The 17978-nt window shown below is 34.0% G+C and overlaps 1 protein-coding gene across 1 annotated transcript in view; it reads right to left on the reverse strand.

The window, feature by feature from the left end:
- The window catches only part of LOC149781848 (chloride channel protein 2-like), a 111962-nt gene that overhangs the window by 23083 nt on the left and 70901 nt on the right, over positions 1 to 17978 (reverse strand). The window contains exons 20-23 of the mRNA XM_089936036.1: positions 15537 to 15699; positions 11292 to 11371; positions 9998 to 10036; positions 2055 to 2096 (exon numbers count right to left, since the gene is read on the reverse strand). Coding sequence (XP_089792162.1) covers positions 2055 to 2096; positions 9998 to 10036; positions 11292 to 11371; positions 15537 to 15699 — 324 coding nt within the window. The remainder of the gene's footprint in view (positions 1 to 2054; positions 2097 to 9997; positions 10037 to 11291; positions 11372 to 15536; positions 15700 to 17978) is intronic.

Below are 17978 nucleotides of genomic sequence, written 5' to 3' on the forward strand. Positions count from 1 at the left end.
AACCATTTTACATTTTTGGTACACATCTATTACATGTGGAACAATTTAAGAGTAAAGTCCGATTGTTATAGCTGTGTAATTATTTATCACGGAAGAATTTGTTATGTGCTTTAAAATCTGGAGAGAATTCGTTCACCGTCATGTCAGTGAGGCCGTGTGACCAACCGTAGAGTTGCCATTTCTCATACTCGAAATTTACAAGTTTTTCATCTGTGTCTACATCACTAAGTCATCTGAATTTGATAATTTATAAAAACTAATTGCAGCCTATATCAATATCAGAGCCTTTACCTAAGTTATTGAATCTTTCATAGTTGTGATTCTAATCATGAAAACTTCATAAGTACTGAATGAAATCTGCGACCGCCATTTTGGAGAGTGGAGATTACGACCCAGTTACTTTAAATAGCAGATATCGACCAGTACATAAACAGTGACCACGTGATCTGACGTAATTGTCATTCACAGAAATGAATATAGTATCTAATAAGGGGTTTTCCACGAAGGTGGCGCTACGAAAACCGGCTTAAAATGGCTGATGTTTACAGCAGATGTCAAAAGGCGCTTCTATGGGACTTTTGTAGAAGCGTCAAAAGTCGCTTCGATGCGACTTTTGTAGAGGCATCCAAAGACGGTTGTATGAGGTAATGGGTTAATTCAGTCAAATAGTGACCTCAACGAAAGAAACAAAGTTTGCACTGGTACAAACACTGATATTTCACTTTGCAATTTAGGCTCATGCAAAAAAATCTCAAGACCATACAGTCATTTACATTCTGCACCCACCGAAATGTCTGTAAGGAGATGGAAGAATCGAATTTCATATATGTTCGTGTTTATAAAGTACACAAGCAGTCCAGAATTTGACATGTTTGGATGAACAAATGGACAAAATCATTTAAAATATTGAAACCAAATAATCATGAACAGCAAATGACACATCTAAGCCACTTGTTTAATATGAGTACCAAATATCATAAAGATATTTTGTTTAATATGATTACCAACAATTAGATATCTTGTTTAATAAGAGTACCAAATATCATGTCTTGTTTAATATAAGTACCAAATATCATAAATATGTCTTGTTTTATATGATTAATAAATATTATAGAGATCTTATTTAACATGAGAACCAACTATCATTGAGATATCTTGTTTAACATTAAGACTGTGTATCATAAAGATATCTTGTTTAATATGAGTACCAAATATCAGAGATATCTTGTTTAACATAGTACCAAATACATATATGCCTTGTTTAATGAGTACCTATATCACAGATATGTCTTTTTTAATATGAATACCAAATAGCATATATATCTTGTGCAACATGAATACCAAATATCAAAGAGATATTTAGTTTAATACGATTACCATAGGTCATAGAGATATCCTGAATGGTTTTAGAGTCATGCTCCAGAGGAATAGCAGTATGACGGTTTTGAATGTCACCATCATGGAGGCCATCAGGTCTTTCAGTGAAAACTTTGTACTGATATGACCATCCTGTCAGCAGAAGTACTGCCAACAAGATTATGGTCACTGTGGCAGCAGCACTGGATCTTAGATTGGTGTCATTAGGAGTAGAATTGTTTTAGTTAAAACCCTATGTCAGCATGACCATTAACTTAGAGTTAGTAGGGATTCAAAATTTTAAGTTGGTCACCATGGTGGCCAAATTGAATGTTCAAGGGTCATCATTTTAATTTAACTGACTAGACATTATAAGAAGTATCTGTTAAAAAAATAACGGTAAATATGATCATCCAGTCTGAAGTCATGACAAGATTTTCGTGATGGCCACCATGGCAGCCATACTGGATGACACACTGGCACCATCTGACCTTGAACGATGTTCATGTACTCATACATTACAGAATCATAACCACCACAACCTGAGTATAAACCTTGCACAGAAACAGCAAATCGCAAAACTGATGGGATAAAATAAAATTATTGCAAAACAGCTTCTGCTTATGTTTTGATGCTTTCTTGAATCTGGTGGTACATCTGCTGTCAGTAATATTGTCAGTAAAATGGGGATAACTTACTTTGTCTGCTGATAAATTTTTAACCTTCACTGGTTCTGGAGGCTGAAATAAAAAATATACAAGGTTTAATATTTATCTGTTTATTCTACCAATAAAATTTATGGAAGTGGGATGGGGGTGCAATAAAAAAAGAAACTGGTAGTATCTGAAGGCAATTAGATGGACAAAAGTCACAGAATACTGTTATAAACAAATCCTGAATATAGCCATATTTGCTGACCTTTACAGAACTCTCCATGAGGAAGCTGACCAGCAATCCAATGGTTTGTGTGGGTAACAATGCATTCATGATCCACATGGAGATAATGGCCCTAATTACAATTTTGACAATTCCATTGACAGGTGTGGCAGGAGAAGCTTGTTGCCAACAACTGCTGTATATTTGCACTGCCACCTACAATTTCAGAATTTCAATTGAATACATTCATTAAAAAAATATATAATATACTGCCATATTCTGTCTGAGACATTTTATCTAATTAAGATTAAAATGTTCTTCGATTCAAAACCTATCAGTCCAAGTCAAGAAGACACCTGCTTTATCTGATTTTGTGTCATTGAAAGTGCTTTCAGACACAAAATTCAATGTACATAAATGAGAATCTTGATTGTTTAGTCTCTTTCCTCTCATGCCCAATTGATTGCAATCAGAAGTGGTGTACACATTCTAATAATTTGTAACAAATTATCCTATAGTTTTAAAAATTATGCAGTATGGATGTGATAGCATAAAAATAGATACAATAAAAAAAAAGAAATAGGCCAATGTATTCTTATTGATACAGTGTATAAAAGATACCAGTGATGATAACATGTCAAACATTGTACATACAGTCTGTCCTAAAAAAAAGATACCAGCGATGATAACATGTCAAACATTGTACTTACTGTCTGTCCTAAAAAAAAGATACCAGCGATGATAACATGTCAAACATTGTACTTACAGTGTCTGTCCAAAACATAAGATACCAATGATGATAACATGTCAAACATTGTACTTCCAATCTGTCCAAAACATAAGATACCAGTCATGATAACATGCCAAACATTGTACTTACACTGTCTGTCCAAAACATAAGATACCAGTCATGATAACATGTCAAACATTGTACTTACTGTCTGTCCAAAACATAAGATACCAATGATGATAACATGTCAAACATTGTACTTACTGTCTGTCCAAAACATAAGATACCAGTGATGATAACATGCCAAACATTGTACTTACACTGTCTGTCCAAAACATAAGATACCAGTGATGATAACATGCCAAACATTGTACTTATAATCTGTCCAAAACATAAGATACCAGAGATGATAACATGTCAAACATTGTACTTACAGTCTGTCCAAAACATAAGATACCAGTGATGATAACATGCCAAACATTGTACTTACACTGTCTGTCCAAAACATAAGATACCAATGATGATAACATGTCAAACATTGTACTTACAATCTGTCCAAAACATAAGAGACCAGTGATGATAACATGTCAAACATTGTACTTACACTGTCTGTCCAAAACATAAGATACCAGTGATGATAACATGTCAAACATTGTACTTACAGTCTGTCCAAAACATAAGATACCAGTGATGATAACATGCCAAACATTGTACTTACACTGTCTGTCCAAAACATAAGATACCAATGATGATAACATGTCAAACATTGTACTTACAATCTGTCCAAAACATAAGATACCAGTGATGATAACATGTCAAACATTGTACTTACTGTCTGTCCTAAAAAAAAGATACCAGTGATGATAACATGTCAAACATTGTACTTACAATCTGTCCAAAACATAAGATACCAGTGATGATAACATATCAAACATTGTACTTACAGTCTGTCCTAAAAAAAGATACCAGTGATAATAACATGTCAAACATTGTACTTACAGTCTGTCCTAAAAAAAAGATACCAGTGATAATAACATGTCAAACATTGTACTTACAGTCTGTCCAAAACATAAGATACCAGCGATGATAACATGTCAAACACTGTACTTACAGTCTGTCCAAAACATAAGATATCAGTGATGATAACATGTCAAACATTGTACTTACAGTCTGTCCTAAACATAAGATACCAGCGATGATAACATGTCAAACATTGTACTTACAGTCTGTCCTAAACATAAGATACCAGCGATGATAACATGTCAAACATTGTACTTACTGTCTGTCCTAAACATAAGATACCAGCGATGATAACATGTCAAACATTGTACTTACTGTCTGTCCTAAACATAAGATACCAGCGATGATAACATGTCAAACATTGTACTTACAGTCTGTCCTAAACATAAGATACCAATGATAGTAACATGTCAAACATAGTACTTACAGTCTATTAAAAAAAGATACCAGTGATGATAACATGTCAAACATTGTACTTACAATCTGTCCAAAACATAAGATACCAGTGATGATAACATGTCAAACATTGTACTTACAGTCTGTCCAAAACATAAAATACCAGTCATGATAACATGTCAAACACTGTACTTACTGTCTGTCCTAAACATAAGATACCAGCGATGATAACATGTCAAACATTGTACTTACACTGTCTGTCCAAAACATAAGATACCAGCGATGATAACATGTCAAACATTGTACTTACAGTCTGTCCTAAACATAAGATATCAGTGATGATAACATGTCAAACATTGTATTTACTGTCTGTCCTAAACATAAGATACCAGTGATGATAACATGTCAAACATAGTACTTACAGTCTGTCCAAAACATAAGATACCAGTGATAGTAACATGTCAAACATAGTACTTACAGTCTATTAAAAAAAGATACCAGTGATGATAACATGTCAAACATTGTACTTACAATCTGTCCAAAACATAAGATACCAGTCATGATAACATGTCAAACATTGTACTTACAGTCTCTCCAAAACATAAGATACCAGTCATGATAACATGTCAAACACTGTACTTACAGTCTGTCCAAAACATAAGATATCAGTGATGATAACATGTCAAACATTGTACTTACAGTCTGTCCTAAACATAAGATATCAGTGATGATAACATGTCAAACATTGTACTTACAGTCTGTCCTAAACATAAGATACCAGTGATGATAACATGTCAAACATAGTACTTACAGTCTATTAAAAAAGATACCAGTGATGATAACATGTCAAACATTGTACTTACACTGTCTGTCCTAAACATAAGATACCAGTCATGATAACATGTCAAACATTGTACTTACAATCTGTCCAAAACATAAGATACCAGTGATGATAACATGTCAAACATTGTACTTACAGTCTGTCCTAAACATAAGATACCAGTGATGATAACATGTCAAACATAGTACTTACAGTCTGTCCAAAACATAAGATACCAGTCATGATAACATGTCAAACACTGTACTTACAGTCTGTCCAAAACATAAGATATCAGTGATGATAACATGTCAAACATTGTACTTACTGTCTGTCCTAAACATAAGATACCAGTGATAGTAACATGTCAAACATAGTACTTACAGTCTATTAAAAAAAGATACCAGTGATGATAACATGTCAAACATTGTACTTACAGTCTGTCCAAAACATAAGATACCAGTCATGATAACATGTCAAACACTGTACTTACAGTCCGTCCAAAACATAAGATATCAGTGATGATAACATGTCAAACATTGTACTTACTGTCTGTCCTAAACATAAGATACCAGTGATGATAACACGTCAAACATAGTACTTACAGTCTGTCCAAAACATAAGATACCAGTGATAGTAACATGTCAAACATAGTACTTACAGTCTATTAAAAAAAGATATCAGTGATGATAACATGTCAAACATTGTACTTACAGTCTGTCCAAAACATAAGATACCAGCGATGATAACATGTCAAACACTGTACTTACAATCTGTCCAAAACATAAGATACCAGTCATGATAACATGTCAAACACTGTACTTACAGTCTGTCCAAAACATAAGATACCAGTGATAGTAACATGTCAAACATAGTACTTACAGTCTATTAAAAAAAGATATCAGTGATGATAACATGTCAAACATTGTACTTACAGTCTGTCCAAAACATAAGATACCAGCGATGATAACATGTCAAACATTGTACTTACAGTCTGTCCTAAACATAAGATATCAGTCATGATAACATGTCAAACACTGTACTTACAGTCTGTCCAAAACATAAGATACCAGCGATGATAACATGTCAAACATTGTACTTACACTGTCTGTCCAAAACATAAGATACCAGTCATGATAACATGTCAAACATTGTACTTATAGTCTGTCCAAAACATAAGATACCAGTCATGATAACATGTCAAACATTGTACTTACAGTCTGTCCTAAAAAAAAAGATACCAGTCATGATAACATGTCAAACATTGTACTTACAGTCTGTCCTAAAAAAAAAGATACCAGTGATGATAACATGTCAAACATTGTACTTACAGTCTGTCCAAAACATAAGATACCAGTCATGATAACATGTCAAACATTGTACTTACAGTCCGTCCAAAACATAAGACACCAATGATGATAACATGTCAAACATTGTACTTACAGTCTGTCCTAAAAAAAAAAGATACCAGTCATGATAACATGTCAAACATTGTACTTACAGTCTGTCCAAAACATAAGATACCAGTGATGATAACATGTCAAACATTGTACTTACAGTCTGTCCTAAACAAAAGATACAAGTACTTATAAACATAAAATACAACATATATTCAGACATATATTAAGCATAACTCCTGAATCATTTCAGAAACAAATCTGAAATGTATTTATAATCTGTAACTATTTCTGGTGGGAAATATTTATTGTATATCATTTTTATTGGACAAATATATGCGGTAATTCAGCAGGAACTAGGAGAAAAATGAACGAATTTGCATTTAAAATTTTACAAAATCATATATCTTGAAATATTCTATCAATATTAAAGGCAGTGAAAAGGATAACAGCTGGAACATGTAATTTTCAAGTCAGTCTTCTTCATGTTTTCAAACAGTTGGCTCAAATTTAAAAGTACAAGGCCTGGTCAATGCAACAATAAATGTGACAATGTTGTAAAAATACAGTGTTGCAATTTGTAAAGCCTTTCTAAAATAGTAGCTAATAAGAATACTGTTAATATAGACATCTTTCAAAATATCTGATACACAAAAGTAATTTTGTGCCAAAAAGTGGGCACCCCCACTCTAATTAGTCTTTAATTGCATAAATTTCAAATTAAAACTGTGTCATAGTTTAAGGATCTTTGCTAGATTCGTGTACTTTAGTCATCAAATGAAAAAGAAAAAAACAAACACATACATAACATATAGACAAAGATCGACCTACTGTCACATTTTGCACCAGAAAATCAGGGTTAACTCTGCTTCTGACTCAAAGTAAATGCTGTGTTGTTGTTGTTGTGGGGTTTAATGCCATTTTTAAGATCATGATAGGCTATACATGGCAGCCAGTATTAATGGTAGAGGAAGAACCCAGGAAAATCCCGGAAAGAACCACCAACCCATGAGAAGCTTCTGGCAAGCTTTCTCACATACCCAAACTGGCCGAATCCGAGACTCGAACCCACACAGACAGAGGTGAGATGGCAGTCACCCATAACGGAGAGCACTTTAGACCAGTTGGCCACTTGGGGCCCCCTAAGTAAATGCTATAGATACCAATATACTGGTACATCATGTGATGAAAGCTCCATGTCCATGTCATTCGAAATATGTGTACTATACAAATAAATATTTTTGTTTAAAGTTCAAATATTATATTTTGGGTAACCTTGTGGCTGAGCTGTCTAAAGCACTCAACTTTACCAGTCACTGCCACCACAGCTCTGTCCATATGGGTTTCAGTCTCTGGTTCAGCCATTGTGGGTATGTGAGAAAGCTTACCAGTATCATTCAATGGGTCGGTGGTTCTTACCAGGGTTTCCATGATGCTTCCTCAACCAGTTTTACTGGCTGCTATGTGTAGCCTATATTTTGCAAAGAAATGGCTTTAAACCCAAAACAACATCGACAACAGATAATATGTTCAATAATAACTATGTTGCTTATAAATCTGCATTTCCTCACAAATGCAAAAATTAATAGGATGCATGAATTCTTTATATTGCAGAACCAGTGTTCATTCATTCTACATTTTTTAAACTTGGGGTCAAGTTCTCATGGCATAGAATTAAAATGAAAAATAACTGAACAATAGGGAACAGTGTTTATAATTTCCATGAGAAGACACAGGAAGATGACTTTTAAATTGGATTTGTATTATAGTATGAACCTGCACATGTACTGTCTCAATCCACCTACATAAGTGTAGAAAGTTAAAGCAGAAATGTTCACTTTCAAAGTTTAGCTTATACTGTAGGTGCATTTACAATTCACGCTGAAATTTTATCTGCCGCTATGGTCTGACTTAAAGTTTCATCATTATCATCCATTTCAGGGTGGGGCTCCAAGTGGCCTAGTGGTCTAAAGCACTCACCGTTATGGATCTCTACCATCTCACCTCTGTCTGCGTGGGTTCGAGTATCGGGTTTGGCCAATGTGGGTATGTGAGAAAGCTTGCCAGTTGCTTCTCATGGGTAGGTAACTCTTTCTGGGGTTTTCCCCAGGTTCTTCCTCCAGCATTTATACTGGCCGCCATGTATAGCCTATCTTGTGTTAAAAAATGGCATTAAACACTACTACAACAACAACAACAACATTTCAGGGCAGTCTTAAATATCAATCTATTTATAACAAATGCCAATTTAAGCTTTAAATACTGATGATTATTTTGGCATGGTCTTTGTCACAACACCATTTGTGAAAAAAAGATTTATCTGCTTTGTAGACACCATAGCCTTGTGTAAGCTGCAAGTGAAAACCCTCATTAGCTATACTTGTGGCAAAGAACCAAATGAAATGATTCTAACTGATGACCAGTCTAAATCAAAAGTGCTTACCACAATTTACTGTTTAGCATAAAGCATCCCAGTGACTTTTAGCATAAAGCATTTCAGTGACTTTTAGCACAAGCATCCCAGTGACTTTTAGCATAAAGCATCTCAGTGACTTTTAGCATAAAGCATTTCAGTGACTTTTAGGCACATACTAATTCTTTTACAAAGCAGCAGCATGTGACAGTGACATGAATGTGACACAATGGTGTGACAAAAATTTCTAGTAAGCAAAAGGTTACAATTTGCAATGTAAAATTAACAAAGCATGACTATATAAAATGATTGTCTAACCACTGAATTCCATTCCGATCACCCACACTAAAATTTTTATTAATTTAACCAACTGACATAAGCATGCACCATATCCAGACAATAATCTTAACTGTCAACTGGATCCAACTTACTTCGGAGGTAAAACTGGTTTTCATATAGCAAAAGCAGTCCTATAGTGACAATGGGACAGTGACAGCATGTGTTCTGTACTTAGTTTTGCTAACCATGGAGGTAATTTTGAGTGAGCCAAGCACAATCGCACGTGCTACACTTATCTTCTTTCTGGTTCAGTGGCTTTTAGGTCACACACAAATTGTCCAGTAGTGAAAATCAGACAATCGGACAGTGACATGTGTTTCACACTTAGTTTTGTCAACTGTTAATTATTAGTGAAGTAAGCACAGGTGCTCATGCCACTAGCCTATTTGCCAGTTTGTTTACATAATTTTGCTAAATATTTTTAATTATTTTTTATAGGTACATCTACAAAATAAGCGATGTCATGCCATTATGTCAATTTTCTGTTGGGGGGACAGGGGTGGATGGGGAAGGCAATGCAACTTTAAATACATGAATGAAAAAGAGAATATTTCAGAAATGTAAGCATTTACTTTATTTTTTATAAATATAATTGTTGATAGCCAAAATAAATTATTCTAAACTTAGTTTGTGCTTAACATTGTAAAACTTACCAATCTGACGTGCTTGGACATGTTTTGTATGCTATCCTTCTGTAATAAAATAATAAATTTCATGAAGCATTAATAATGGACTGCAGTTTACAAATGCCAAGTAGCTTCAAAAATACCCTTAAAACTGCTTCTCACACCCCTCCAAAATAACTACACCCAACCCCACCCACACACTGTAAGTATTCAGAATGTGAACAAAATAAGCAAAATAATTATGAGTTTATTTTATGGCTTATATATGTCTCTGGAGCAGGAATGTATGGCTTGTTTATGACTCTGGAGCAGGAATGTATGGCTTGTTTATGACTCTGGAGTAGAAATGTATGGTTTGTATATGACTCTTGAGTAGAAATGTATGGTTTGTATATGACTCTGGAGTAGAAATGTATGGCTTATACATGTCTCTGGAGTAGAAATGTATGGCTTATATATGACTCTGGAGTAGAAATGTATGGTTTGTACATGTCTCTGGAGTAGACATGTATGGCTTGTATATGACTCTGGAGTAGAAACGTATGGTTTGTATATGACTCTGGAGTAGAAATGTATGGCTTATATATGTCTCTGGAGTAGAAATGTATGGCTTATATATGACTCTGGAGTAGAAATGTATGGTTTGTATATGACTCTGGAGTAGAAATATATGGTTTGTATATGACTCTGGAGCAGGAATGTATGGCTTGTTTATGACTCTGGAGTATAAATGTATGGTTTGTATATGACTCTGGAGCAGGAATGTATGGCTTATATATGTCTCTGGAGTAGAAATGTATGGCTTGTTTATGACTCTGGAGTAGAAATGTATGGCTTGTTTATGACTCTGGAGCAGGAATGTATGACTTATATATGACTCTGGAGCAGGAATGTATGGCTTATATATGACTCTGGAGTAGAAATATATGGCTTATATATGTCTCTGGAGTAGAAATGTATGGTCTGTTTATGACTCTGGAGTAGAAATGTATGGCTTGTTTATGACTCTGGAGCAGGAATGTATGGCTTATATATGACTCAGGAGTATAAATGTATGGTTTGTATATGACTGGAGCAGGAATGTTTACTTGTTTATGACTCGGGAGTCGAAATGTATGGCTTATATATGTCTCTGAAGCAGAAATGTATGGCTTGTTTATGACTCTGGAGCAGGAATGCATGGCTTGTTTATGATTCTGGAGTAGAAATGTACGGCTTGTCTATGACTCTGTAGTAGCAATGTATGGCTTATATATGAAGTAGGCTTGCATCTAAGCTACTTTAATTGTTAGGGTATTTAAGTAAATTTCTTCCAACTTACATTCATGTAGTATGGTAAATCTTCTAAAATGCTGTCTTTGTGTTGATCAGATAATTTCCTAAAATAGTTATTGATCCCAGCTGAAATCAAAGAAAGCATCAAACGAGCAATTAATACATATTACTTAAAGGAAATTACAATGAAACCCCATTATCTGGTTACCTCTTTAACATGGATAAATCAGTCAGGACTAACACAGGCCTTTCAGCTACATTTTCCAAAAGTGATTCAGTGATTTTACAGGACATGGTGGGGGGGCTGGGGTTCTTTAAAAAATGTATGGATTTTATAAAGCAATTCTAAATCAATATAGTGATACTGATGTGCTAATAGCTTGAATTCTTGCCACATTTTTAAGCATTGAAACAATGCCAATTAGCAAATATTAATAATTCAATTTAAAAATATCATCAGGAACTAACAAACACATGTATTGAGTGCTTCCTCAAGATAAATCTTTCTTTGTCCCATTTTCACTCCCTCTTCTTAAAAAAAGAAAATGCAAAAAAAAACTGGCACTTGCTTCTATCACATAAAACAGGGATATTATAGTGATTTTGAAAATATTATGGGGAACAATATGTGAAAAAATCCATGGATTTTATAAGGATTCATACAATATATCGGGATGGCTGGGAGGTTAAAAGACATCCTGTTAAAGACATAGAGGAAATCTGTTTCCAAAAATTGTCATTTTGAAACTGTAGCATTCTAATTAATGAGGCCCAGATTAACAAGACTTCAATAAATATTGATCTCAGAACATCTGATTTGAGTTAAATAATATACACTGAATGGAAAAATTAGCCAAATCAGTATTTTATTTGCATTTATCTGCACTCCATTCATGTCTGCATTTCAGTAAAATCATCTCTTCATTTTTCATTGAATGTCAGATTGATTTTGTCAGATTTTTCATAACTAAGGATAGAATTATTTCTTTTGTATCTTGTCTTATCAGAAGCATCAAATTAGCATCTGCATAAAATGCAATGGATACAAATGAATTTACAATAATTAAAACCATAATTGCAACTGCAATAAATATAAATCAGAGAATTAAGAATATAGATGGCTTGGATGATTAATGAAATACTACATTAAGAGGATCAAAGAAATAAACATAACTTATTCGATACTGATAAATCATGTTCCTTTTTCATGACCATAAGCAAACACTAATACTGCTTCAAACACATATGATCTTAATTATAAATGTTTCAGGTCTTTTCTTATCTTGATGTCCAGACAAAGAAATTAAATTAAAAAAATTCACAAACATTTTGACAAAAATATTTAAATTACTTTTGGTATAAGCATCTTCCACAGAGATGATTCTGTATTAGTTTAAGTGCAACATAGCCATCAAACTATATCAAGAGAGATAACCACTGATTAATAATGTCCCTTAGTTAAGAATTAAGTCCCTTTACATATTTAAACTAACTTTCCAAAATCGAAAGGTCAGAAGTGATAAACATAGAAAGCATTATTTTTACTAACATACAGCAGACAGCATGCCACAGGCATTGTGGGATACAATCTCAATACAGCTAAAGAATATCTCTCAGCAAAGTAAATTTTATTATTTATTTCATGCAGATAAAAACTGTACAGATACAACAACAGATAAAGATATCATGACATCATTATCAGTTGATCATGTCTGCCTCAAGAAGAATACCGGTATATATATGAAGCAAGTATTTGGAGAAATCACTGCACCCTGGCTCATATGAAGTATTCTAATAACTCGTAAATGGTTGCACAGTGTACAATGACAGTCGATGATTTAAAATATTTTACCCTTCTTCATCTGCTTGAATACTGACCACACAGTTTCTGTCTCACCGCATGAGATTCTGTATCATTGCATGTGATTCTGTATCACTGCATGAGATTCTGTATCACTGCATGAGATTCTGTATCATTGCATGTGATTCTGTATCACTGCATGAGATTCTGTATCATTGCATGTGATTCTGTATCACTGCATGAGATTCTGTATCATTGCATATGATTCTGTATCATTGCATGAGGTTCTGTATCACTGCATGTGATTCTGTATCACTGCATGTGATTCTGTATCACCACGAGATTCTGTATCACTGCATGTGATTCTGTATCACTGCATGAGATTCTGTATCACTGCATGTGATTCTGTATCATTGCATGTGATTCTTTATCACCACATGAGATTCTGTATCATTGCATGTGATTCTGTATCACTGTATGAGATTCTGTATCACTGCATGTGATTCTGCATCATTGCATGAGATTCTGTATCACTGCATGAGAGGCATGTGATTCTGTATCATTGCATGTGATTCTGTATCATTGCATGTGATTCTTTATCAATGCATGAGATTCTGTATCACTGCATGAGATTCTGTATCATTGCATGTGATTCTGTATCACTGCATGAGATTCTGAATCACTGCATGTGATTCTGTATTATTGCATGAGATTCTGTATCATTGCATGTGATTCTGTATCACTGCATGGGATTTCCTTTCTTTTAAAAATCCTGACACTGTATCTGCTACTCATACTTTAGAGTTATAAAATTACTTTTAGTATTTCCATATAACATAATGCTTAAAACCTCTAATTAATTTGTTTCTTGATAATATTTGCTGTCGCCATTGTCTGCACTAGCTATTTCAATGGCACTGCTGTCTTCACTAGTCATTTCTATGCCTCTGCTGGATGGCTCAGTCAACATCAGTGACATAAACTTATTTTGCACAACAACATACGAATTTTCTGGTTACAGGTTTCTGGCTACAGGCTTGACACAGTTTACACTGTTCTTGTTTCAATGTGATCCAACTCAGTTATTTATCAAGATGTTCCTGATGTGATATGAAAAATCATACATCTTTGGAGCCTCTTTGACAAATCTGTTTGATGTATTTAGGCAAAATAGAAAGTTAGCTTTTTTCTGTCATGTTATAAACTCACCATTGTTCAGGCAATGTGATTCCTGAATTAGCTAACCGGTTGGCTAAACTTGTCAACCAGTATTTCTTTGAGATAACAGACACAATGGTGGTCTTAAACTCATGCTCACTTACTTCTTACAGTCAGCAGACATATTTGGTCAGTGTCAATTATCATGGTGTGAACTTGCAACCCCAGATGAGCCCTACAAATGACAAATTACATCTTCAAAGGCTCTGAGGTTGTATCAGACCAGATTAAATCTCATAACTGACCTCAACTGTGTATTCATCGTCCATACATTCTTCATTTGCTCTGCATTCTGTTTTCATTTCACTAATAAAATTAATCATTTCAATGTCTGCACTAGACATTAAATTAATTCAGTAAAAATGTCCTTGCTCTAAGCAGGATTTTGAAGAAAAAAATGCTGGTGTTGCTAAATCATAAAATATTTAAGGCAGAGATCTATAAGGGTAGAAAATAAAATTGTACTGAAAATGATTAATCAATTTTCAATATAAAAGGAGGGCTGCTCAATGTACTAAAATGCTATCCCACAATAACTGATCACGATGATGATGATAATAACTATATTCTCTTCTTCACCACCCCACCACAAAACTTATATGCCTACCATATTCTTCTTCTTATTATTATTCCTTATCATAACCATCTTTTCGCATCATCATCTTCATTTTCACTACCACTACAACTATAATCACCATGACAAAATATGGGCCATTTCAATGGGGTGAAAACCTTATATTTTCTAATGATAAAATTGACTGAATTCATTAAAATTAAAAAAATATCAAGAACTGGAGTCCAACTATTATGTATAAAGGTATATTTAAATTACAATTAAAAGTATAATTTCTAACAGCAAATATAATAGAATTTTCCTGTATAAATAGGTGCCATTTTTACAAGTCATTGTGGGTAATTTTCTGTAAGGTATTATGGTTACGAATAGTAACTGAAACATTTTTTGTTGATATAAGCAGTGAAGAGGTTAAAATAAGATATGGAACTAGTTTTACTCAGTGCTTACAGAAAATTACCCACAACAGCTTACAGAAAATTACCCACAACAACTTAAAGAAAATTACCCACAACAACATACAGAAAATTACCACAACAACTTTCATATAATACTTCAAAGTGAAGCTAAATTTCATTTTCTTGCTCAAACTAACTGGGCTCTCATTCTGTCAAGGATTGTAGTTATCATCTTCTCAGCAAACTTGAAGGATGTGCCGTTATGATGTTGTGAAACAGACAAAAGAATTTTAGCCTTACTTGTTAAATCAGAAGCACTAGATGCCTTTGCAATTTTTCCCGTTAAGGAACCAGTTGATGATTTCTTCAGAATGGAGCGCAGTGGGAGATTCAGTGTGTGATAAGTTTGTTTTTCTCTGTCCTTTTCTTGGCTAATGTCCAAGTCATCCAGGGAATGACTTGACTGAAAAATGTGGCAAGTCAATTAAAATACAATCTTGCAAGCAAATGTCAAATTTTGTCCTAAAAAATAATGCCTTATATGATTTTCCAGTCTATCAGAAAATGGCTACACTATGGAATTTTCTGGCTAACGCTCCTTATAACTTTAATCATCACCAATTGTGAATTAGTACCCTCTCTCTCTCTCCCTCACTCCCTCCCTCTCTGCTTTGTTTATATAATCCTCCATTTTATCTCTTCAACTAACAAAATATTGATCTAATGCTGCCTTTCTTTATTTTCCTTTGTTAAGAAATTTAGTCATCTGCATCATCTTTACAACCTTATAAATACATTAAACTAGTGGATGTCAGCAACATCATTGCTAAAATCTCAAGACACTAGCCATGCATTTTCAATTGCCAAATATATTTTTTTTTAAATAATGAATTGCCATCTGAGAAATCAAATTTGTCTTTGACGGTTTGATGATTGGTAGTTTTAAGATAATAAATGGATACAAGTACCGGGCCAACACGTCTACAATGGACAGCAAAGACCTGGCAGAAATTGGCCTTTATATTTAGGTGAACCAAATATATTATGATATGTTATGTTATATTACATTATATTCTATTATATTATACATGCAATATGTTGCTTTCTTACTTTAATGCGGATATGTTTCAATTTTAGCTTTCTCAAAAATGTTAATAAAATTATAATCTGTAAAATTTTGTTATTCATAGTACCAATATTCACTCATATATTGTTGTCTTTATTCCCCTCTTGCATTACTGATGACATTTTTGTCAATAATAAAAGCTGAACTTTAAGTACTGTAATCTCAATCTAAATTTATTTGATTGGCAGTAGTTTTTTTTTTCAGTGGCTGGATGCAATATTTTAATGTTTAAAAGTCAGATACTAACAGATTTACACAGCTGGTAGCCCATCAAGTAGCAACACATTTACACAGATGGGAGTCATCAGATCCTAACAGATTTACACAGATCACAACCCATCAGATACAAACAGATTTACATAGATGGTAGCCCATCAGGCAGTAGTGCATTTACACAGATGGCAACCCATTAGGTACTAACAGACTTACACAGATGGCAGCCTATCAGATCCTCACAGATTTACACATCACAACCTATCATAAACTGACAGATTTACATAGATGGCAGCCCATCAGTTAGTAACACATTTACACAGATGGCAGCCCATCAGGTACAAACACATTTACACAGACTGCAGCCCATCAGATCCTCACAGATTTATACAGATCACAACCCATTAGGTACTAACATATTTACACAGATGGCAGCCATCAGGTAGTAACACATTTACATAGATGGCAGCCCATCAGATCCTCACATTTACACTGATCACAACACATCAGATACTAACAGATTTACATAGATGACAGCCCATCAGGTAGTAATACATTTACACAGATGGCAGCCCATTAAGTACTAACAGATATACACAGATGGCAGCCCATTAAGTATTAACACATTTACACAGATGGCTGCCCATCAGATCCTCTCAGATTTACACAGATCACAACCCATCAGATACTAACAGATTTACACAGACAGCAGCCCATCAGGGAGTAACATATTTACACAAATGGCAGCCCATTAGGTACTAACATATTTGCACAGATCGCAGTCCATCAGCTGATTACATAATTTGTTGGAATCTTAGCTTTCACATTTTGTTTGGCCAGAACTAACATAGACTAAAATTAATTTCAGTCAGATGGACTCAATGGAAGATATCAATTTTATTTTGATTAATAATGTGTCCCCCTATAAAAAATAAAATAAAAACAAATTATAGGCCCAAATGACATTCCACTGCTCTGTACAATTAAAACTCTATTCAGTGTGGATAATATTCGATTTACTAGATAGTGTTTTACTAAAAGTCATGAATATACATGTACCTACTCCTATGTATCAAAAACTTAACTGTATCTATCTACAGTGTGACCCTGCTACAGCACACTCCGTTATAACATGAATTCAAATAAAACACGACTGTGGTGTGGCTCATGAAATTTCACATACATGTATTTTCTTGTATATGAAAAAAAATCTTTCTTAAAAGTATGAAAAAACTAGTAACAAATTTTATCATTTTGGGGAAGAGATTGCACATGAATTGTTACGTAAGACTATCATGGCGAAGCTCCTGAAATTTCATATACATGTACACTAAAAATATTTCTTCTTGAAAGTATAAAAAATAATGTGTAAAAATTGTATTTAGGGATTGCACTGTGACTTT

This window comes from Sinohyriopsis cumingii, chromosome 15 (genome assembly GCF_028554795.1).
Source record: "Sinohyriopsis cumingii isolate HCF-2022 chromosome 15, ASM2855479v2, whole genome shotgun sequence".
Classification (NCBI taxonomy): domain Eukaryota; kingdom Metazoa; phylum Mollusca; class Bivalvia; order Unionida; family Unionidae; genus Sinohyriopsis; species Sinohyriopsis cumingii.